The sequence below is a fragment of the Cyprinus carpio genome, chromosome A16 (assembly GCF_018340385.1).
Source record: "Cyprinus carpio isolate SPL01 chromosome A16, ASM1834038v1, whole genome shotgun sequence".
Classification (NCBI taxonomy): domain Eukaryota; kingdom Metazoa; phylum Chordata; class Actinopteri; order Cypriniformes; family Cyprinidae; genus Cyprinus; species Cyprinus carpio.
The window spans coordinates 8,880,802-8,905,187 of NC_056587.1; the positions used below are offsets into that span (position 1 = coordinate 8,880,802).

Here is a 24,386-nt window from a genome sequence, read left to right on the forward strand (position 1 = left end):
AAACTCCTGGGAAGTGAATAGTTCGGTCGATTATTCAGTTAGGGTTCAGAAACGTCCAGAAAACTCCTGGGAAGTGAATAGTTCGGTCGATTTTTCCCGCATGAAATCCATGCAGGCCAGATGTGGGCCGGTTCTGGGCCGAAACTGCTTGCTGTCTGGGTGGTGACCACCGGATGTTAGTTCTTGTAATACAAAGTTTCCTAACCTAAATTACAGTAACCTCATAGCTCCAGCATCAGTTCAGCTATTCCTTCATGAACACCAACAACAGCTGTGATCCTCCTCGTAACTCTAGATTTAAAATAATGTCAATAGATCAGTAGCTAGTAGTCTGTTTGATACATTGGAATTAGTTTGTATGTAGGCCTACCTACATAGACTGTGTTTGTGTGTGTGTGTGTGTGTGTGTGTGTACTGGTAGGCTATATATGGTTTATGAGGACACTTCCTGTGTCCCCGTAAAACAAAAGGTTTAAAAACATACAAAACGGTGTTTTATGAAAATTCAAAAATTGCCAGTAGTTTCCTGTAAGGGGTAGGTTTAGGTGTAGGGTTGGTGTAGGGCGAAAGAAAATACAGTTTGTACACTAGCTAAAAAAACCATTATGCGTCGCCTATAGAGTCCCCGTAAACCACAAATTCAAGTGTATGTGTGTGTGTGCTGTTGTGTTGTTTTTTAATGTCTATATGTTTTGTAATATTTTTATTTCAGCTAAAGTTTGATTTATTTTAGTACTTTAAGTTAAACTAAACGAATAGCCTGAGAACTGGTGCCTTGATAACTAGCTGAAACAAAAGTTATGTTTACGTTTCTAAGGTGTGAGACATTTTGCAAATGCACAAGTATTGACAACACATTCTTATATAATGTATACATTTATAGAGCTAGGCCTACTAACCATAAACAAAATGCCACAAAAACAACAGTAATCATTTGGTAAAGCAATAAAAAGCCGCTGGTCTTGGAAATGCTTACATGTAAAATAGCCTACTACTTAAAATAATTTACTTACTAAAAGACTTTATTTCAGTATTTTCTCTCCTGTAGACCCTTTTCCGTTCATACCTTTGAGGCGAATAATTGGCTTTGTGCAAGTGTTTTATGACTAGTTTCAAGCCTCATGCTGTTGATTGTAACCCATTCCACTTACAGTAAAAACCACATGACGTGAAGAACATAACTGAATTACAATCTGAGGAACACAAGTACTTAGAGCTCATGATTAGCCTACTGCTATTTATTTATTTATATTTATTTATTTATTTATTTGACAGCTAGACAGCTTAAACCTTAATAATCTCACTTAATAAATTAGTTATGTAATAAATATATTTAACTTTATTTTATTGCAGAATCTTTAGAAACTATTTTTGGGTGAAATCTGAAAAATTCAGTAAAAAAATAAAATGTGTGTGTTTCAGTAATGATATAGATATACAATAATGACAAATACTTTATTTATGACAAGGAGAGTCATACCTAAAACCTGGCAGTAGAACTCATGTGCACAGATAAAGGTGAGGAAGCTTCCTCAGAGTTCAAAACGGAGGGAGGCGGAAACATGTGTAATAGACAGCACTTTCAGCCAATCACAGCACACATTGGCATGTTTCCGGAAGCACACACGTGTTTGGTCCTTCACTTCAACGGTGCAGAGACAGTAGCGTTGTGACAAAAAACACAGATTTTGTGACACTTTAATACAATATCTGCCTTGGGGAGTTATTTCGGGATGGTCTGGACAAGCAGAGTTTGTTTCCGGAAGGTTGGTAACGTTGGCGAGTTATCGAATGACATTTAACTAGTTAGCAGTAGCCCGACCTTCACTCAGTTTCTGTCATTAACAGTCGTTTAGCAAATGACAATGTAACTAATTACTGTTACCTACATGATGCTTCACTCTAAACATTTTTTATCACGTATCAAGTATATTAGCCGATTGGTAGAAATCAAGCTGAGCTGTGACAGTGCCAAATAATCAACATAATCCATAATTCGTTTTTAATATCTTCACGAATTAATGGTTAATGATAAATGCGTTTTCCATAGGCTAATCTGTAGGCCAGCAGTTGTAGGATGGCGTGAATAAATAGCCTAGGTAATTTTCCTGGTGTGTTTCTGCTGTAATCCTGACGTTTTTTTTTAACCCCAGAGAGCCCAGACAAACCATTATTAATCATATTGAGTATGCTACAAAGTGCGTCATGTTGACGAGGAGGTTTGGTTATTATTTTTTCTTTTTCATTTAATAATCCTTTAATGGTGGACTTTCCTTGCCTTCCTTGGGGGAAGAGGGGGGTCATCTTTCCCTAGAGGCTATAGTGAATGTGCAGGGACAGGACTATTTAAAATCATTTATATCATAATAATAGACACAGACTTATACAAATAAAGGAATAATGGCACAGCAGACTTTGCAGAAAATTTGGACTGACGGCATTTGTATTTGTCTTTATTTGACTTCATACAGTTTCCATGCCTTCAGAAGTGAAATATGAACAGTTTCACAAACATAATGTCCTACTAACTTTATCTGTCTCTTTTATTTCAGTATGGCAACTTTGTGGATAATATACGGCTTTATGTGAGGGGTGGGAGTGGAGGAATGGGTTTGCCCCGTTTAGGGGGACTTGGGGGAAATGGTGGAGACATTTGGGTGGTGGCCAAAAAAGACACTACACTGAAGCAAATCAAGGACAAGTACCCTAACAAACGATTCACTGCAGGTGTTGGTTCAAACAGCAGGTAAGTCTAATAAAGAATAAAGTATACTAATAAAGTATTTCTAATAAAGAGAATAATGTTTGAGTGAAATGGCAAATGTCAGTAATACCTCTGGAAGGCAATAATAGGAATTTCCTATGTTATAGGCGAAATATAATAGTATTTTTTTTTCTTTTCTTTTTATTGCGTTTCCATAAGATCATACATCAAAATATATATTTATTTTTGATATTTGATATTAAATTTATTAATATTTTGTATTTAGATGACTTTGAAACATGTCACAGGAGCCTATTATATATTTTTGCTGTAACGGATTGTGTGATCTTTCCTATTGATTGTTTGTGTCAGAGTGAGATATCTGAAACAGATGTGTTGTAGGTGTCATTCTTTTGTCTGGTGAATCTGATGTGAGGAGCTCTGTATTTTTCTGATATTGTGAAAGCTTATTGTCTCCATGCTGAGGATATGATGCATTCCCAAATTTTTTAAATAGTTGCCGTTAAATAGCCTGTCAAATTTTCAAGAGATATTTAGCATGTCCAAGCTACTTTTTTTTTCTATATAACAAAACCGTACAGCAATCCCAAATGTCAAGTTCCAGAAAGTAGTTTATAAGACCCATGTACTGTTTTTCAAGTATTTAGAAGTAATACAAGTGGTTTTTATGAGGAGCGGATAGCAATGTAAGACGTTATTCATTGAACATCTTGACTTCCACCTGTTCAAATTATGATAAGATGGAAGAATTACATTGTTTGCATGCTGAACATGGCAGAAGTAGAAGATTCTGTGCACAACTTCTTTGATTTGCATGTGTATGATTTGAGAGAATGTGCACAAGTCAAGTGTGAGGAAAGTGAAATGCTTATTTTTGGACTGCTTCTCACAAAAACTGTTAAATGACTTTTAAAACTAGAAAAGCTCATAAGAAGTAATGTACTTTTTTTGTAAATGTTGATAGATTCACTTTTTTGGTGAACTAGATTAACAAATATCACAAATAATTGCTCTGCTATACAATACAATGTGAAAACGTCAGTTATGCGACGTAGTTAGTAGTCATGTGTCCTGTCGTCTCCTCTCTGCTTTTGTGCTTTTGTCAGTATTCATGCACTGAGAGGGGCTAAAGGAGAGGACAGTCAGGTCTTTGCACCTGTTGGGATCAGTGTTACAACAGATGATGGGAGAATCTTAGGTAATTCCATTTACACCCCTCTATAACATTTAGATCATCTAGGTTTTCCCCTCACATCACTTCATGCTTTTATTTGACATACTTATTAGACATACTTTGCACTTTGATTGCACTTATATCAAATGCCATTTTGTGTTGTTTGTTCCCTTTCATATTGTATTCTGTGCGTCTTATCTAATGGTTATTAATTTTTTTCTTTTCTCATTAGGAGAGTTGAACTGTGAAGGAGACAAACTTTTGGTGGCCAAAGGGGGTCATGGTGGCTCTCTTCACTCTGGGTTCTTACCAAGTAAAGGTCAAACCAGACAGATACGTCTGGACCTTAAACTCATTGCAGATCTAGGACTTGTAGGGTGAGTGTCTGCACAGAATTTGGACTGGAAAGGTATTGCTCTAAAAACAAAAAAACAAAAAAAAGTGTAAAATTACAAGGTAAAGGACATAAAGAGCTAAAAATTATCTAGGAATAATGACCAAAATAATGCATAAAACAAAATACATAATAAATACACTATATTTGGTACATAAAAACTTTTATTATTATTATGTTTCACAAAAGTAAAGCTGCTAAGTTTCATAATTGTGACCCTTCTCGTTTCATTGTTTTCTCTTTCCATTAAGGGATACTCCACCCCAAAATGATTTTTTTTGTCATTAATCACTTACCCCCATGTCGTTCCAAACCCATGAAAATCGGTAGGTCTGTGACTGTCCCATAGACTGCCAAGTAAATAACAGTGTCAAGGTCCATAAAAGGTATGAAAGTCGTCGTCAGAATACTCCTTCTGCCATCAGACGTGCAATCTGGGTTATATGAAGCGACGGGAAAACTTTTTGTAAGTGAAGAATACAAATATAACGACTTTATTCAGCAATTCCTTTGTCAACGGTCTCCTCTGTGTCTCTCCATATCACCGTATCATCGTAACCCAGATTGCACGTCTGATGGCAGATGGAGTATTCTGACGACGACTTTCATTCCTTTTATGGACTTTGACACTGTTATTTACTTGGCAGTCTATGGGACAGTCACAGACCTCCCGGTTTCCATCCAAAATATCTTAAATTGTGTTCTGAAGACGAGCGAAGCTTTTAGGGGTTTGGAACGACATGGGGGTAAGTGATTAATGACAAAATGTTCATTATGGGGCGGAGTATTCCTTTAATATGTATTTCACACACACCAAATTTTTTTTCCCTTTTTTTTTTTGACAGGTTTCCCAATGCAGGCAAATCCTCCTTGCTGACTGCCTTGTCTCATGCTAAACCAAGGATTGCCAGCTACCCCTGTGAGAACTGAAAATCAGTTACAAATTAGTTAAACCAACGTAGTGAGTTTATATATATATATATATGAAAATATATATATAAATATATATATATGTATATATATATATATATATATATATATATATATATATATGTATATATATGCAGTACAGGTAAAAAGTTTGGAAACATTACTATTTTTAATGTTTTTGAAAGAAGTCTCTTCTGCTCATCAAGCCTGCATTTATTTGATCAAAAATACAGAAAAAACTGTGATATTGTGAAATATTATTACAACTTAAAATAATAGTTTTCTATTTGAATATACTTTAAAAAAATAATTTATTCCTGTGATGCAAAGCTGAATTTTCAGCATCATTACTCCAGCCTTCAGTGTCACATGTAACATCCAGTCTATTTGTTTATTTGTTTATTTATTTGTTTATTTATTGTTTATTTACATGAGTGTTGGAAACAATTCTGGTGTCTAATATATTTGATGAATAAAAGGTTAAAAAGAACTGCATTTATTCAAAATAAAAAAAAAATTTCTAATAATATATATTCTAATAACATATTTTCTTTACTATCACTTTTTATCAATTTAACACATCCTTGCTGAATAAAAGTATTGATTTTATTTAAAAAAAAGAAAGAAAGAAAAATTACTGACCCCAAATTACTGACCAGTAGTGTATATTGTTATTACAAAATATTTATATTTTAAAAACTTTTTACTTTTTATTCATCAAAGTATCCTAAAAAAGTATCACATGTTCTGAAAAAATATTAAGCAGCAGAACTCTTTCCAACTTTGATAATGAATCATCATATTAGAATGATTTCTAAAGGATCATGTGATAATGATCTTAAAAATTCAGCTTTGCATCACAGAAATAAATGACAATTTAAAGTATAATACATTTAAAAACAATTATTTTAAATTGTAATAATATATCACAATATTACATTTTTTTTCTGTATTTTTCATCAAATAAATGCAGGCATGATGAGCAGAAGAAACTTCTTTCCAAAAAAATAGTAATGTTTCCAAACTTTTGACCTGTACTGTGTGTATATATGTATATATATATCTTTGTATATGTGTGTGTGTGTGTATATATATTGTGGAATTAATGTTTGTTTGTGTGTGTGTGTATATATATATATATATGTGTGTGTGTGTGTGTGTGTGTGTGTATATATATATATGTATGTATGTATGTATGTATGTATGTATGTATGTATGTATGTCTGCATACGTTTGTATGTGTGTGTATAAAACTGCCACCTTATTTCCACTTTTACAATAATCCCTTGCTATTTTTCTTTATTTTACTTCTGCAGTTACAACTTTAAGACCTGAAATTGGAAAGGTGATGTATGATGATCACAGGCAGGTAGGATGACAGGCTCTTCAAAATGTGATGAAATTATAGCACCTAGCACTTATACTGAATGTTGCTTAACAAGCTTGCTTTTGACCTTATCCCATAAAATACTCTGAGAATTAAACCAAAAATTGCAATATACATTTCTATTGAACAGACCTTCAGCAAATATGATTTTATATTACATAATACACACTTTGTCAGACTGATGCCAGAGTGAGTTAGAGAAGTTTGTTTTTCTCTGGAGGTTTCAGTAGCAGACTTACCAGGACTCATTGAAGGTGCCCACGTAAATAAAGGCATGGGACACAAGTTTCTCAAGCATTTGGAGAGAACCAAGCAGCTCATGTTTGTGGTACTGAGTTTTGTCTGTTACATGAACTTGAATGTTAGTGACTGTGAGAGTTGAATACTAATCTCATACTCTGATGTTTCAGGTTGACATCTGTGGGTTTCAGCTATCTAGTAACACCCCGTTTAGGTCTGCATTTGAAACCGTGCTGCTATTAAACAAGGTAATAATATACACTACTGATTCTGCAAGGATGCATTAATTGATCAAAGGTGACAGTAAAGGCATTTATAATATTACTGAATATTTCAAATAAATGATGTTCTTTTGAAATTTCTATTCATCAAATAATGAAAAGTTATTATTAAAGTTAATATCAATATTATATTTGTTTTTTTTATAAGTATTGTAATTTCTGAAGGATCATGTGACAATAAAGACTGTAAAGAGTATTGGCTGCTGAAATTTCAGCTTTACCATCGCAGGAAGAAATTACATTTTTAAAAATATTTAAATAGAAAACAGTTATTTTTAATTGTAAAACTATTTTACAGTATTTATGATTTCACTGTATTTTTGATCAAATAAATGCAGCGTTAGTAAGCATAAGAGACTTATTCAAAAACTTTTGAACTGTAATGTGCATACAGTATGAACACACACACACTTACATATATATATATATATATATATATATATATATATATATATATATATATATATATATATATATATATATATATATATATATACCTGAGCTCTATGTAAAATAAAAAAAAATAAACTGCTTTCCTGAATGAAATGATTCTGCATATATGATTGTGCTGCATAAAGTGCTCTTGATTTTCTCTGTTAATCAGGAACTGGAGTTGTATAAGGAGGAACTTTTAGGGAAGCCAGCGATCCTGGTCATAAATAAGATGGACCTCCCCGAGGCTCAGGGCCTTCTCCGAGAACTGGAAGCTCACTTAGAGAACCAGGAAGGTAGGTTTTTTTTTTTTTTTTTTTTAGAAGCAAATGGGCAATTTAGGGGCTATTTATTATATAGGCCATTCAAGCATATTAGTCACAAATTGCCTTTAGACTTTGTTTTGTGTTGTTTTAGGTATACAGTGGGTCCATTACAGAAATTTTATATCACAGCAGCAGATAGTTTTATCAATCATTGGTTGCATTATTGTTTCATACAATAGGGGTTACATGCAACAAACCTCCGTATTATGTAAAACGGGTCACATACTGTAGCTTCCGGTTCAGATCTTTTGTATGTACTTATATTATGTACTTGTTTTACTCAAGATTAGTGATCGACTGATATTGTTTTTTTTATAACCGATGCCAATTATTTGCATGTTTATGTACCTGATAACCAATAGGCAGAACAGATATTTATTAACTGTTAAAGTAAATAAATGACTACGTGAAGAAAGAACATACTTCTCTTTGGGTTTTCCTCTTTTCAGTCATCTTTTTTTTTTTTAAAGTGTTGAAAATTAGTCTTTCATGTTAAATTTAATCTATATTACAACAATAAAAAACATTTTATTTATAAAAAGCATCAATAGCAACAACACTAATATTAACAATAAGCAAAATGTAGAATGTCTAATGTTTTCAAATGGAGAAAATAAATGACAGGAGTCATATCAACTTCATTTTACATGTTTAATAGCTACAGAGTCAAGAATAATTCACTGGATAATGTTAATTCACTGAATAATATTCTCTGGAATATTGGAATATAACAAACAAAACATCATATTTTATTGCATTTCTTAACTGGAATGTTATATCAAAATTATTAATAATGTTTTGTCCTTCTAGATTATGAAATGCCTGCTGACAGCGCGGTTTATCTTTGCAGTTACACAGAACTATACTCAAACTGTGATCACTTGCGGTGATAATAAATAATTAATTTTCATAAAGTTGTATTTATTTAGATGTTTATTAGCAAAATAATGGTTATATAGTAAATGTTAATACAATTTAGGGTGTTTTAAACAAGTGAATCTTGTTAAAAGTTACATGCGGTGGCCATGCTGGAGCATTTCCTGATCAACCACATCAACCCGGTGTGTGAACAGCAATATGGAAGCGGCTTCATGAGACTAATGATGGAGCAAATTTACAACAGAGAGAGAATTAAATTCAGCACTTTTATTTCCAACATGCGCTCATTCATGGCTGCATATTAATTCAGGCAAAGTTACGTCTTTATTGGGACAGGACTTGATGGATTATTTAACATGACTCTGTGAGTTGGTCTCAATTTCTTAGAGCTAAGCTGTATAAACTACATATCAGGCATTTATGTAATGCATCTTATTTGTGCATAACTGGCTGTTATGTTAAATAAAGTTTACTAACTACAGCAAATCAAGTACCTGCACACCGTTGTTGTTGTCTCGTCTCCTCTCAGACGTGCTGCAATGGCGATCCTGCGCGCAATTCTCAAAACACCCACAAGATGGCGGCATTTATCTGTGAATCCGATATTTCAAAACCGATATCCGATTATGGTAAAATGTTTAAATATCAGGGAAAATATCGATAAATCGATATATCGGTCGATCTCTACTCAAGATGCTTTCAAAGGAGATACCATAGATGGTCATAACCAATGTCCATCACATATGCAGATTGATATCAATTCAACATACCCATTGTGTTTAAAAAGCAGTCAGAGAGCAGTTTATTAAATCTGCCAAATCAGCCACGTTTTACACAAATATATGTACTGCAATTTTCCCTGGTGGGGAGGTCAGGGATTTGTACTTTTATTGACTATAATGGCAGTCTTGAGTTTCTGCCACAAGTAAATTTTGCTGAACTGCAGGCCTTATGTGATTGTTTCATTGCATTGAGCTTGATGGCTGTGTACATGCAGTTTTCCTCAGTTGATAATTCTTTTAAATGATGCTGTGCTTTCCTAGAATCAAGCCGTCTCTTTCCTGAGGATGTCATCCCTAAAAGACTAATGTGTTTCACACACGTCGTCCCAGTCTCTGCCACAACTGGCCTTGGTCTGCCCTTGCTCAAGTCTCTCATCCGGCAATCACTTGAGGAACAGAACATCATAGAAACTGAGGGTCAGCGCAGTGAGAGGCTACTTAAGTTGAGAAGGGAGATTCCCACTTCATCCATACCTAGCTGGGGGTTTTCTCAGCCGACCTGAGATCCCACAGGTTTGGGTATGGCAGTCCATAAATGATCCTCAGGGATACTGTTGAACATTTGCAGACATGTGAAATATGTAATTATATGCAGTTAAAGAGCATTCAACAGAAAACAAACAGCACATTTCACTTAAATCAGTCTTTATTTTTGGACTAGTATCTGTGCCTGATGTGTGTTTTAATGTTGTATTCTGACACCAAAATGCTGACCTTTGTGTCTGGGTAAGCTTTCATGTAATGCATTGCTTGAAGTTGGTTTTAGCTGCTCTCCCAGTCTGATCATGCTGGTCTGGTTTGCTGGTTTTAATATATATATATATATATATATTGATCTTATTCAGTAAACCTTTCTGTTTTTCAAGGTCTTCATGATTTGTTCGCAGTAGTTTGTAACAGAATCAGAGCTGTACTGCCATCTGCTGATTTTTCATGCTGTTTTTTGTAATGTAGGTGTTTTATGCCTTCATTAACTGTTAAATGCTAGATTATTCTGTGCCAGAGTAATATCAAGTAAAACACTTGCAAGTTCAAAACTATTTTTTGTCAATCATAAATGTTTATGTTTATGTTAGAACTGCATTTTATCCAGTTAATAATTCATTAATTATTAATTTGTTGTCTCGTATCAGCCAAGAGGTTGGCAGAGGAAGAAGTGAGAGAAAGCAGGGAGATCAAGTGATCTGAATGAGCAGGTTTTATTAAATAATCTTAGTTCTGTCTGTTTCAGTGCTCAGCTGGACTTCATCTGACCACAACAAATTCAAAAAGTGTTGAATTAATGCAGTGGAAAATTACTGCTTCACAGCATCATCATGTGATGTTAGAATAGAAATGGAGACTTTACCTGGTCTCTCACAAAGACAAATATCACTTGAAACCACATAATCATAAGATTAATCTGCAATAGCAAGCATTACAAGAGCACTGATAATGAAAATAAAAATCAACAGATGGTTAAATTATATGATAAATGATTATCAATTAACAACAACAAAAAATGATGGTTTAGTATTTGTATGTAAATGTATGGTTTCTCTCATTAAGCTACACACAGATTGGTACAATTTAAATCCTTAGATCTTTCAGCATTTACGCCACAATCACATTCAAACTCATTTAAACATTTGAATAATATAGTTGGTTATTACTTGCAAGATTGGTTTTTGATTCATACAAGACATTCACATAATTCTTGTGGGCGCATAGCCACATTTAACATTTTGTATAGTAATTTTCAATCAATAATGTTTATGCAATGATTACAAGTTTTCAACTATATGTGACAAAGTTTAGCATGTAAATCAGTAGACTAAAATTAACGTTTTGCTTCATTACAGATAACCATAGATGTATTCTGTAGCATCTCATTAAATTAAAATATAGGTTTAACAGTATAATATACCAGAAGGCTGAAGACAGATGCAGTTGCTTTTAAATTGAATTCATGTAGTCCGACATAGAGCTGGGAAAATCTCAGGATTAATTTAACAGCAAACGGAGGCACACCAATAGGATCAGAGAGGAAGTAATGGAAGTGCAAAATATTCCCAGACAATCACTAAAACAAGAGAAATACACATAAATATTAATACACTGTCAGCTGTACTAGAAAATATTAATTTCATCTCATATTTTGATACTGTATGGTTTGAAATGTTAATTGCTATTGTATAGTTTTGGCCCTGGCTTCCGATTAGTCAGCGCCAATAGCTGATCGTTATTTTTGCTGCATAGCAACCTTCTGTAATATTAAAGAGATATATTCTAGAAGGATGCCAGCTAGTGAAATTGCCTAATATGATAACACTTCAGTTAACCTTTTAATGAGCGGGGGCATGTTTGTTTTCATTTTAATTTCACTTGAATAAATAGGGAACTTGGGCCTGAGATACTGGGGCTCCAGCATCCCTGCGATAGTGGGGACAAACCTGGAAAAACAAGGGCATGTCCCATCCTATAAATTACATCTCATAGTGAGAATGTAAGCCTATGAGAATGGCAACACACCGCTTAATATTTAATAAAAATGTCCATCCTTAATATTTTAGTATGCAGCAATTGTATATTATAATGTATATATTATAATACATACACTACACTTATTATAATACACTCATAATAAATAGGGGGAAGTCGTGGCCTAATGGTTAGAGAGTTTGACTCGGGCCGGCAATACCATGACTGAGGTACCCTTGAGCAAGGCACCGAACCCCCAACTGCTCCCCGAGCGCTGCAGCATAAAATGGCTGCCCATTGCTCCGGGTGTGTGTTCACTGCTGTGTGTGTGCACTTTGGATGGGTTAAATGCAGCGCACGAATTCTGAGTATGGGTCACCATACTTGGCTGTATGTCACTTCACTTTCACTTTAATAATTGTATATATTATACACTTATAATTCATTCTTTTTGATTTTGTTCTTCTGACGTAGCCCTGAGATATTTATGACAATATATTCTGTATTTGTAAAAATGTTCTCAGAAAATTGCAAGTCACAAATTTAAATTCTTGTCATCATTCTAATTCTGCCCAATTTACTCTTAAAACAGTTAATACAGTTACTTCACAAAACCTACCTTGCATGTTGAAGAGAAGTACTATGTCATCACTCTTGATAAACTTTCTTTTAGTGAGATTTTCTTTCATTATGACAGTAATTTCAGGCCAGCAGTCTCAGACCAGAAGTTAGGGCAGAGCTGACGATCACCTAACCCGCCCCCAGCAGTAACCCTAACTTCACTACAACTATAAGCTCCACCCCACCACTAACTGTAAAGGCCTGGTTATACTTCATTTTCCTCATTTCACTCCATCTTGCACACAGCTGCTTCCAAACAGCTTTCAAAATATACTCAAACACGGATGAGAGAGGATGGATGAGTTTAACACGTGCACAATATCACTTAGTGGACACTTTTGTCTCAACATTCACCTTATGTCTGTGTGGACGCAATAATTGGGCTGTATGCGGACCAAGTTCAGACCGTTGCGAAACTTATGGCCGAAGTGTACTTTGAGCTTAACCTCTGCGAGTCTATAAATCTCCACTCTAACTTTCAGTCTGAGACTGCTGTCACGTGGCACTGCGGGTCTTATTTTCCGGTGTAGATGGTGTTAACAATAGTTAAAACAATATTCACCTTGTAGCACATGGTCCCTGCTTGACAGCTGCATCAAATGAAGTCTTAAGATTCTTCAATGTCACTTTAGGGCAGGGTAGAGAGTTCTTCTGACGGAGCCCTGAGATATCTGCAACAAAGTATTCTGGATTTGTAAACAACAGTTCTCTAAAAGTTGCAAGTTGCAAATTTGAATCCTCGTCATCGTTCTCATTTTGCCCAATTTACTCCTAATACAGTGTTTTATTTAAGATAAAATCGCTTTCTGAAGGTACTTCACAAAACCTACCTTGCATGGTAAAGAGAAGAATGATGTCACCACCCTTGATAAACTCTCTTTTAGTGAGATCTTCGTTCATTATGGCATATTGATAGCCCCAAAAAATACCCACATATACGGTCTCATTGCCAATGACAACTCGAGTTCCATTATTTCGAGGATTGTCCCAGTCATTTCTGCCATCTGTTACAACAAAATATGGCTTTTAGGCCCTTCAAAACTACATATAATAATAACCTTGATAATCAGTTTACTAAAATGCTGCATGTAACATGATATGAGAGAAAAATAATCAGATTCTCACAGGAAGAAACCAAAGTAGGGTCAGTTGTGTAGCTTTTCTCAGAGGACATGCGCTTCTGTATGTGTGGATTCTGGTCAAGTATTTGGAAGGTTATTTGTCTCCATGGACAAGGCCACTGCAACTGGTCATCATATGCACCAGATACCAGACCAACATATACTGAAAGGTAATTCTGATTCACCATTAAGAGAGCCAGAAAGCGGTAACCCTCACTGGAGTAATACAATGGACTGTTCATCCAAGTGCCAGACACACTGTTTTTCAAAACCTTCTCAAAGTCTCTTATCTGCCATGTGTGGGGACACTCAGTCTCTGAAATATTGATATCATCCAGTGAAAATCCTCCACTGGAGTTCCCAGCTCCTTTACGGGCTTCAAATACAACTTGGAAGGTTTTATTTGCATTCAGTGGCACATGATGCAGCTTCCAGTAATTGCCAGGGGGTTCTGCAAGAAATTAAATGTTCAGTAACATTAAATTTTTGAGGGGCATCTTAAAGGGGTCATATGATGTGATTTCAAGTTTTCCGTTCTCTTTGGAGTGTTACAAGCTGTTCATGAATAGATAAGATTGTTCATGCAAAGAAAGAAGGCATAACCTTTGATTCTCACTGTTGCCACTGGCACCATGTCGTTGAGACACTGTTTCGTTGTGAAAGCGAAAAAATACTTTGTTTGGCCTTCCAAAAGAGGACACAACTAGAAATCAGTGGTTAAGTTGTATTTACAACACTGTTCCAGAACAGTTCAACCCAAATATTTAGAGCACAAATGCAACAAAATGTTATGTTTACGTGGCGCGATGCAACGCAACGGGTAAAAACACAGTATAAGTCATTATAATCTGTAATTATATCCCCACTGGATGCAACAAATGGCTCGTTTGTAATGGGTTTTATTGTTTTTGTCTTCTTGTGCCAGTTTTCTTACTTGGACACACATCACAGTACGGCAAGGGGTGTAACATTTCTGTCACGTGCTTGAGGCATTTGGCCAATCACAAAGCACTGGATAGCTGGCCAATCACAGCACACCCCGCTTTTCAGACCGATGAGCTTTGTAAAAAAAAGACACGTTTCAGAAAGGTGGGGCATAGAGGTGAAACAATAATGTGTTTTTTTTTAACCTTAAACCGCATAAACACATTTCATTACACCAAATACACAAAATAATGTTCTTTTTAGTAACATCATATGACCCCTTTAAAATACAGGCTTATATGCTTTGTAATAATAATAAAAAAAAAAAAAAAAAAAAAAACAGACCTGTGATCTGATCCATAAGTCTGAGAGTTCCTCTGTTGTCTGCTTCGTTCTGGTATTCTCGGATCCAGATGTTGAGCTGGTCAGACTCATTACCACTGTGATAGTAATAGAACTGCAGGCACTGGACTTTGCAGTCTCTTTTAGGGGTCATTGTCTTGCTCTCCATTCTGGCTGCATCCCCCTCATTTCTACCCTTAGTACTGAAGTGCATGAAGAAAGACACTCCTGCAGACATTAAAACAGGTGTTTAATTTACAGATGTGTGAAAAAGCACACACTGTCGAAACATACATTTTTTATTCACAGACTATTTAGAGACTGCCTGTAACAGATCTCACCATTTTTTTCTTTGCCCAAGTTTGTGTGATCAGTCACACTGATGCCACTCACTGACTTTACTCTCTGCCAGCCATAATCAGCAGCAGAACAGACACTCATCTGACACAGAGATTCATCATCAAAACTACAATGATCCAGGAAAGAGATAGAAGAATCTGTAATGCAAACAAACATGTTTGAGGCAAAATCAGGCCCTAAAAGTCAGTAGGTCATTATCCCAAAATAAACTGACAGGGTGATTGGGCTCTGACATATATATATATATATATATATATATATATATATATATATATATATATATATATATATATATATATATATATATATATATATATATATATATATATATACTCACCTAAAGGATTATTAGGAACACCATACTAATACTGTGTTTAACCCCCTTTCGCCTTCAGAACTGGCTTAATTCTACGTGGCACTGATTCAACAAAGGGCTGAAAGCATTCTTTAGAAATGTTGGCCCATATTGATAGGATAGCATCTTGCAGTTGATGGAGATTTGTGGGATGCACGTCCAGGGCACGAAGCTCCCGTTCTACCACATCCCAAAGATGCTCTATTGGGTTGAGATCTGGTGACTGTGGGGGCCATTTTAGTACAGTGAACTCATTGTCATGTTCAAGAAACCAATTTGAAATGATTCAAGCTTTGTGTCATGGTGCATTATCCTGCTGGAAGTAGCCATCAGAGGATGGTACATGGTGGTCATGAAGGGATGGACATGGTCAGAAACAATGCTCAGGTAGGCCGTGGCATTTAAACGATGCCCAATTGGCACTAAGGGGCCTAAAGTGTGCCAAGAAAATATCCCCTCACACCATTACACCACCACCACCAGCCTGCACAGTGGTAACAAGGCATGATGGATCCATGTTCTCATTCTGTTTACGCCAAATTCTGACTCTACCATCTGAATGTCTCAACAGAAATCGAGACTAATCAGACCAGGCAACATTTTTCCAGTCTTCAACTGTCCAATTTTGGTGAGCTCCTGCAAATTGTAGCCTCTTTTTCCTACTTGTAGTGGAGATGAGTGGTACCCAGTGGGGTCTTCTGATGTTGTAGCCCATCCGCCTCAAGGTTGTTTGGTTGTGGCTTCACAAATGCTTTGCTGCATACCTCGGTTGTAACGAGTGGTTATTTCAGTCAAAGTTGCTCTTCTATCAGCTTGAATCAGTCGGCCCATTCTCCTTTGACCCCTAGCATCAACAAGGCATTTTCGCCCACAGGACTGCCGCATACTGGATGTTTTTCCCTTTTCACACCATTCTTTGTAAACCCTAGAAATGGTTGTGCGTGAAAATCCCAGTAACTGAGCAGATTGTGAAATACTCAGACCGGCCCGTCTGGCACCAACAACCATGCCACGCTCAAAATTGCTTAAGTCACATTTCTTTCCCATTCTGACATTCAGTTTGTAGTTCAGGAGATTGACTTGACCAGGACCACACCCCTAAATGCATTGAAGCAACTGCCATGTGATTGGTTGTTTAGATAATTGCATTAATAAGAAATTGAACAGGTGTTCCTAATAATCCTTTAGGTGAGTGTATATATATATATATAAAGTTTACATTTTTTTACATGGCAATTCATTACAATCGTTATCGTTCTTTCTTGCAACAGACAATAGTCCTACTGAGATATTCAACTATCAAACTACAAGTCCACAGTTACAGTATGTTTCAAAGAATATACATTAAAACTAAAAAAAAAATATGAATATGAGAAATACTCACTGCATTTATAGAGTTTGTTGAGTTCAATCACATCATATTCACTCATGTCCAGGCGTTGACCAATCACATCCTGGAACTCAGGATGCTTGGTAATGATTGTAGGTCCATTACCGTTGCTGAAGGCGTTTTTATCCAAATGCATTACAGAGAAGTAGTCATATGGGGTGTCTTGGGTGGTGGTCAGGCTCTCACTGAATTTACTGAAACTGTTTGCATACCCTAACAATAAATAAACTGATTGAATTATCAATGTAGTTGTTCATAAGGAATGGCTTATTTACTTTAGTTAATTGGATAGTTCAGCATCAGGGCTAGCAAATAAATCAAATGACCTGTAATGATGTTTTCAAAGTTGATGGTCACATAATCATCTCTGTCGTATCTTGACTGCTCATGGAAAAATCCCAGTGCATGGAGAAACTCATGCTCAATAAAGGCTTTTTCTCCACAACCATTTCCAATGGAAAGAGTCTGAGCTCCTAGAAATCTGTGACCGACATATGACCAACACCTGAAAAACAAGTGAGAGAGCACATTGATATAACACATACAGGTAAGTGAATGAAGGTTGTTACAACACTACCTATCAAAATAAATAGTCTACAAGATTGAAGGAAATATCACAAAAACTATGAAATAACACAAATAGAAGAATTATGTTAGAAACAAAAAAATTAAAATGAACTTTTTATCTAAATGTTCTATTCTTCAAAATAGCTACTGTTTGCCTTACAGCTCTGTTCTTCTCAACCAAATTTTTAAACAAACACACATATATGTGGTCCATTAAAAACAACAAAAATGACACTTTTAACGTAGGTCAAAGTCAACTTTATCTTCCCCAAGGAGGCAATTTTGTTTTACAGTCAGCAGTAAACCATACAATCAACAAAACAAACACCCACCACCACAACACACAGACAAAAAAACTAACAAACAATGACTTCCATAAATAATGTATATAAAATATTTTAAAAGACCCATGGCAACTGGAAAAAAAATATATTAGTCCTACATAAAGGCAGACACTTAACATTTATACATATTGTATTAGACAAACAGAAAGAAAATATATATCAGTCTATATTTGGATTATGAATGGGAACCATACTGTACCCTTCAAGGCTCTCCACAGAGATGTAAGAAATGTCTTCTGCTGTTCTGGCCTTAAAGTCAATACATGATTTCAGTCTGAACTGCTCAAGGGCTCTCAAAATGACTCCTTTATAGTTCATACCTATAACCATGGAAGACATATGAAAGTTAATTTAAATGCTATTTAAAACTTGACATGACATGAAAATCGATGTTTTCTTACTGAGATTCACACTCAGCTCAAAGGGGACAGGAATATTCCACTGGTACTGATTCCCAAGAATGGCGCTCCTTTGATTAGGTTGAAAGCAGATGGGAGGACTGTAAATGCTGATTTCTGAATTATCCAATATTGTAATTATAGAATGTCTTGGAACAGAACTCACCACCATGATGTCTCCTTCTCTGAGATTTAAACCTATCATCACAAGAGAGTTCAGTAGTTGCTTTACTGCAATGCATTTGAGTTTTTAAGATAATACAGTAGTTTTACCTTTGTTTATATCTGTAATGTCCTTCCGATCCTCATTAATGTCTTTGATACAAATATAATAAAGGAAACAAAAGACAGAGGGAGAACCAGAATTGAGTGCATTGAATGCTAGACAAAAAAATGTAATTGTAGTGAAACAGCCTGAAAGTAAAATGATGAAGGGCCAATCGTATCATCAGGCAGTAATAAGCAGCCAAAACCGGATCTTTTACACTACACACATATTAAACATATTACAATAACTTTACGACTGATTAATTTCAGTGACTGTGCTGCTGTACTTACCAGATGTATGTGGTGGGGGCTAAGAACATGAGATATGAAAACAATATACAGAGATTATAAAAAATACATTTTAAAAATCAACAGCTATCTACCACTTTTACTATGACAATATGTTATGACATAAGCTTACAAACTTACCATAGATGATGCTGGGCAAAAAGCCAAAGCCAAACTCAGCAAAAGAAATGTGCGTAATTGCATCTTCACTGAAAAAATCATAATGATCAAATTTGATTGTTGATTTATGGAGTTTTTTCTAATCACTTTAAAATTTACCAGCAAAATACTTGGGACATGTAACTTTTTTGTAAAAAACATATTTAATTATGTTTAATAATATGTAAATATTACCCAGCCAGTTATTTACATTTAAGGTAATCAAAATTAAAAAAATTCTGGAAACTAAAATGAACGCATACCAGTTTTCAGTCACTAATGCAGCTGAACATAAAACTGTCACGGTGTCTGTTCTGTGTCTCCCTGGGTGGCCACTAGAGGTCTCACTTCCCCTGATTGTCACCCCCTTCTGAACTACATTTCCCACTAGCCTTATCTGTTCATCACTGTTCATTGTGTTCAGCTGTCACCACTTACCTTGTTTGCACCTGTCTATAAATACCCTGGTTGTTTCTGTCATTGTTACGGAGTCCCTTGTTGAATGTCACCCTGGTTTTTTTGTGTTTCTGGATGTTGTTTTATGTTTCTTGTTTTGGACGGATTACCTGGATTTTGACCTTTGCCTGGATGTTGTCTGATTTTGGTTCACCCCAATAAACATACTGCTTTTGGATCTACCTGTCTGTGTGCGTGTCGTGACAGAAGGACTCCGTCATGCCTAGATCCAGCTGTATGTTTTTTGAGGTTTCTCCCCCAGCCATCGAGCGGGAGAGAAGGATAGAGTTTGAGGGAACCCGCCTGGTCATTTTTCGTGGGACCCGGGGAGGTCGCAGAGGAGTGGGTGGTCGAGAGGAGGCTCAGTATCGCTCTCAACCATGGCCCCCCCTTCGATCCGGGGCTCGTGTGGGATGGATCAGAGCCACTGTCTCACCATGGCGGACGGAGAGGGGAGAAGAAGCGCACGTCCGCCATGGTGGCGCCACTGCCCATGATGCCACTGCCAGGGCCAGCGCCACGAGGCAAGATGGACGCCAGCTCAGCGCCACAGCACAAGGTGGTCACCAGCCCCACGCCACGAGGCCAGACGGCTGCCAGCCTAGTGCCACTGTCCAAGATGGCCACTGAGACATTTTTGAATTACTTCTCCAGGTTGAACAAGATCCCAGAGGTTCCCAGGAGTGTTCACGTCAGGTCTGCTGAGCCAGCGCCACAGCACAAGATGGCCGCCAGCCCAGCGCCACAGCACAAGATGGCCGCCAGCCCAGCGCCACAGCACAAGATGGCCGCCAGCCCAGCGCCACAGCACAAGATGGCCGCCAGCCCAGCGCCACAGCACAAGATGGCCGCCAGCCCAGCGCCACAGCACAAGATGGCCGCCAGCCCAGCGCCACAGCACAAGATGGCCGCCAGCCCAGCACCACAGCACAAGATGGCCGCCAGCCCAGCACCACAGCACAGGATGGTTGACTCAACGCCTGAGTCTTCCGTCAAGGAGCCACCGGCTCGCCATCATAGAGGGCGGAGGAGGAGGAGACAGGCGTCAGCCGTTCCTCAAAGCCCGGAGGGGGGTCCCGAGCAGGCCGCTGCCGTCCAGGAGGACGTTCCCGAGCGGGCCGCTGCCGTCCAGGAGGACGTTCCCGAGCGGGCCGCTGCCGTCCAGGAGGACGTTCCCCGAGCGGGCCGCTGCCGTCCAGGAGTACGTTCCCGAGCAGGGCCGCTGTCGTCCAGGTGGACGTGCCCGAGGTTCCCGAGGCGGTGGTCGAGGCAGTTCCCGATGCAATGACCGATGCCGAGGCGGTGGCCGATGCCAAGGCGGTGCCCGATGCGGTGGCCGAGGTGGTTCCCGATGCAATGTCCGATGCCGAGGCGGTGCCCGATGCCGAGGCGGTGCCCGAGGCGGTTCCCGATGCCGAGGCGGTGCCCGATGCCGATGCCGAGGCGGTGCCTGATGCGGTGGCCGAGGTGGTTCCCGATGCAATGTCCGATGCCGAGGCGGTGTCCGATGCCGAGGCGGTGCCCGATGCCGAGGCGGTGCCTGATGCGGTGGCCGAGGTGGTTCCCGAGGCGGTGCCCGATGCCGAGGCGGTGCCCGATGCCGAGGCGGTGCCCGATGCCGAGGCGGTGGCCGATGCAATGACCGAGGCGGTGCCCGATGCGGTGGCCGAGGTGGTTCCCGATGCGATGCCGAGGCGGTGCCCGATGCCGAGGCGGTGCCCGATGCCGAGGCGGTGCCCGAGCCGAGGTGCCAGAGACGGTTCCCGATGTAATGCCCCGAGACCGAGGCTGTTCCGGAGGTCGAGGCGGTGCCCGATGTTGTTTCCGATGCCGAGGCTGTGCCCGATGCCGAGGCGGTGACCGATGCCGTTCCGGAGGTCGAGGCAGTGACCGATGCCGTTCCGGAGGTCGAGGCAGTGACCGATGCTGTTCCGCAGGTCGAGGCGGTGCCCGAGGCTGTGCCCGATGCCGAGTCTGATGCCGAAGCGGTGCCCGATGCTGTTCCGGAGGCCGAGGCGGTGCCCGAGTTGGTTCCGGAGGCCGATGCGGTGCCCGAGTTGGTTCCAGAGACCGAGGCGGTGCCCGATGCAGAGGTCGTTCCCGAGGCGGTGTCCTTGTCCAAGGCCGTTCCCGAGGCCGTTCCCGAGGCGGTGCCCGATGCCGAGGCCGTTCCGAGGCGGTGCCCGATGCCGAGCCCGTTCCCGAGGCCGTGCCCGATGCCGAGCCCGAGGCCGTTCCCGAGGCGGAGCCCGAGGTCGTGCCCGAGGCCGTTCCTGAGGCGGAGCCCGAGGTCGTGCCCGAGGCCGTTCCTGAGGCCGTGTCCTTGTCCAATGCCGTTCCTGAGGCCATTCCTGAGGCCGTTCCTGAGACCGTTCCCGAGGCGGTGCCCGATGCCGAGGTCGTTCCCGAGGCGGTGTCCTTGTCCGATGCCGTTCCTGAGGCCATTCCCGAGGCGGTGCCCGATGCTGTTCCGGAGGCCGATGCGGGGCCCGAGATGGTTCCGGAGGCGATACCCGTGTCCAAGGCCGTTCCCGAGGCGGTGCCCTTGTCTGAGGCCGTTCCCGATGCCGTTCCCAATGCCGTGACCTGGCCATCGCCACAGCCTGCTCCTTACTGGCTCCCCGATTGGCAGGTTCCGTTCGGGCCACTCAAATGGCGAATTCCTCCCTGGCCGTCTGCACAACGAGAATGGACTGATCCACCGTGGCCACCTGAACGGCCCCTGGCCCCCTCGTGGTCCCCTGAACTTTCGGGTCCCACCGTGGCCACCTGAACTGCCTGGTCCCCCTCGTGGTCCCCTGAACTTTCGGGTCCACCGTGGCCACCTGAACTGCCTGGTCCCTCGTGGTCCCCTGAACTTTCGGGTCCACCATGGCCCCCTGATCTGACCGAGCCACCTGGGCTACCAGGGGAGCCATCGCTGCCGGTCCCAGTTCCCCTACACGGGCCTGGCCCGCCATTCCCTCCCCCTGTTCTGCCTCCACCAGTCCACCTCCCTCCTGTCTCTTTGTTTTGTGTTTATTTATTTTTTTCTGAGGAGCATCTGGAAGCTGCTCCTTAGAGGGGGGGTAGTGTCACGGTGTCTGTTCTGTGTCTCCCTGGGTGGCCACTAGAGGTCTCACTTCCCCTGATTGTCACCCCCTTCTGAACTACATTTCCCACTAGCCTTATCTGTTCATCACTGTTCATTGTGTTCAGCTGTCACCACTTACCTTGTTTGCACCTGTCTATAAATACCCTGTTTGTTTCTGTCTGTGTCACGGAGTCCTTGTTGAATGTCACCCTGGTTTTTCGTGTTTCTGGATGTTGTTTATGTTTCTTGTTTTGGACGGATTACCTGGATTTTGACCTTTGCCTGGATGTTGTCTGATTTTGGTTCACCCCAATAAACATACTGCTTTTGGATCTACCTGTCTGTGTGCGTGTCGTGACAAAAACTGCCTCCCAGTCACCCAGTTTGACAAGATGTGTCAAGTAGTCACATCCACTCTGAGTTTAGTTCCTTTTCGTTTTCTTTGTTTCTAAGTAGGTTCTCATTTTTACTATTATAATATTATTACTACTATTGTAACTCATTTGTTAACTAATTAGCCCCACTGTTCTCTTTCCTTATTTTCCCTGTGTGTTGAAACCCCCACTCTGACTCAGTTTCCTCATTTGCCCTGTCTCTTTCCTCATTTGCTTTATACCCCCAGTCTGACTCAGTTCTTTGTCTGTTCTTGTCTTAACCCTTAATCACTGTTTGGGGTAATTTTGACCCCACTGGACTTTTCCTTCATTTCTTAAAAGTGTTACCTTCATCTCAGGGGCATGAAACTCTGTGACTTTTCCTAAATAATCTAACTAAACATGCACAAAAAAAAAACTGGGCTTGATTTGGTTGTTCTTAAGGTGTGTAAAAAAAAAATTACCATTTAAGGTGTTTGGGGTCAAAATGACCCCACATTGAAAATGAATGGGAAAATGAAAAAATGACTTTTTTAAATTTTGTTTGTCAAAAAAATAAAAGTAAATCCATTATAAATCTGAATTTTTCTACATATAAACTAAGGTCTGGTCCTAGAGCATAAATAAAAAGTAGAACGAACTTTCTATCTCATACACGCACACACACACACACACACACACACAAATGTATGTGACTGCAACAGAGAGCATTTTTATATAAATTGGCAAATAAAATCAACTAAACTGGCATAAATCTGAAAAATGTCACATATGCAACATGGAACAAGCATGTTCCATAATTGTTGATAAATAATTTTCTGAAATAAATAGTATGTGATTACAGTCATGCCATAGTGGTGACTTGTAATGTTTCTACAAATGTATGTATTATAATTTGCAAAAGCAGATCATTCAAAATATATCAGACAACAACAACAAACTCTAACTTTGACAAAAATACAGATTTTTTTATGTATTTCAAAAGTTGTGAGGAGAAGTTGAAGCATCAAGAAAAATGAAGTGAAAATGAATGAGTCTCTATGGACCTCTATTGGATACATGTGGTCATTGCACTTTAATTCCTTAACTATAAGAAAAAAAGTTTTTCGACTAACCTCCAGATGGCAGTATTCTATCCCTAACACATAGAGCAATGTCCAAAAACTATTTAGATTTAATTAAGATCATCATTTAAGTGATTTTTTCTTTAAAAAAATCAGTTTTCATGTGCCAATTTATGGCCTAGTTATGTAATTGTGCAGTAAATAGGTAAAAAACTTAAAAACTTCCAAAAAAAAAACAGCATAAATGTATAGTTGAGAAGTAAATAAAAAAAT

The 24,386-nt window shown here is 39.1% G+C and overlaps 2 protein-coding genes across 2 annotated transcripts; one reads left to right on the top strand and one right to left on the bottom strand.

The window, feature by feature from the left end:
- The first annotated feature begins 1,575 nt into the window (after positions 1 to 1,575).
- Positions 1,576 to 10,590, top strand: gtpbp10 (GTP-binding protein 10 (putative)). Its single transcript, XM_042772437.1, has 10 exons — positions 1,576 to 1,766; positions 2,553 to 2,746; positions 3,832 to 3,923; positions 4,132 to 4,276; positions 5,139 to 5,212; positions 6,540 to 6,592; positions 6,831 to 6,938; positions 7,021 to 7,098; positions 7,736 to 7,859; positions 9,812 to 10,590. Exons 1-10 carry the CDS (start codon positions 1,734 to 1,736, stop codon positions 10,051 to 10,053), a joined length of 1,143 nt encoding a protein of 380 aa, XP_042628371.1. The 5' UTR covers positions 1,576 to 1,733; the 3' UTR covers positions 10,054 to 10,590.
- Positions 10,591 to 10,725: 135 nt separating this feature from the next.
- On the bottom strand, positions 10,726 to 19,449 carry LOC109111380 (meprin A subunit beta-like). The gene is made up of 15 exons (XM_042772436.1): positions 19,410 to 19,449; positions 19,129 to 19,196; positions 18,991 to 19,009; positions 18,706 to 18,747; positions 18,599 to 18,630; positions 18,436 to 18,514; positions 18,234 to 18,354; positions 17,450 to 17,628; positions 17,118 to 17,336; positions 15,360 to 15,515; positions 15,022 to 15,246; positions 13,757 to 14,203; positions 13,462 to 13,635; positions 13,194 to 13,302; positions 10,726 to 11,612 (listed from the first exon to the last, which is right to left on the bottom strand). Exons 2-15 carry the CDS (start codon positions 19,189 to 19,191, stop codon positions 11,534 to 11,536), a joined length of 1,944 nt encoding a protein of 647 aa, XP_042628370.1. The 5' UTR covers positions 19,192 to 19,196; positions 19,410 to 19,449; the 3' UTR covers positions 10,726 to 11,533.
- Between the last annotated feature and the right edge of the window lie 4,937 nt (positions 19,450 to 24,386).

Bases quoted from the DNA above. Each gene is read 5' to 3' on its own strand.
- gtpbp10 (XM_042772437.1), top strand. From the start codon at position 1,734: ATGGTCTGGACAAGCAGAGTTTGTTTCCGGAAG. The intron at 5,213-6,539 runs GTGAGAACTGAA...TTACTTCTGCAG, and splicing joins AAGGATTGCCAGCTACCCCT to TTACAACTTTAAGACCTGAA. The intron at 7,099-7,735 runs GTAATAATATAC...TCTGTTAATCAG, and splicing joins CCGTGCTGCTATTAAACAAG to GAACTGGAGTTGTATAAGGA.
- LOC109111380 (XM_042772436.1), bottom strand. From the start codon at position 19,191: ATGCAATTACGCACATTTCTTTTGCTGAGTTTGGCTTTGGCTTTTTGC. The intron at 17,337-17,449 runs GTCATTTGATTT...ATTTATTGTTAG, and splicing joins CTTTGAAAACATCATTACAG to GGTATGCAAACAGTTTCAGT. The intron at 11,613-13,193 runs GTGAATATTGTT...CTCTTGTTTTAG, and splicing joins CAGGGACCATGTGCTACAAG to TGATTGTCTGGGAATATTTT.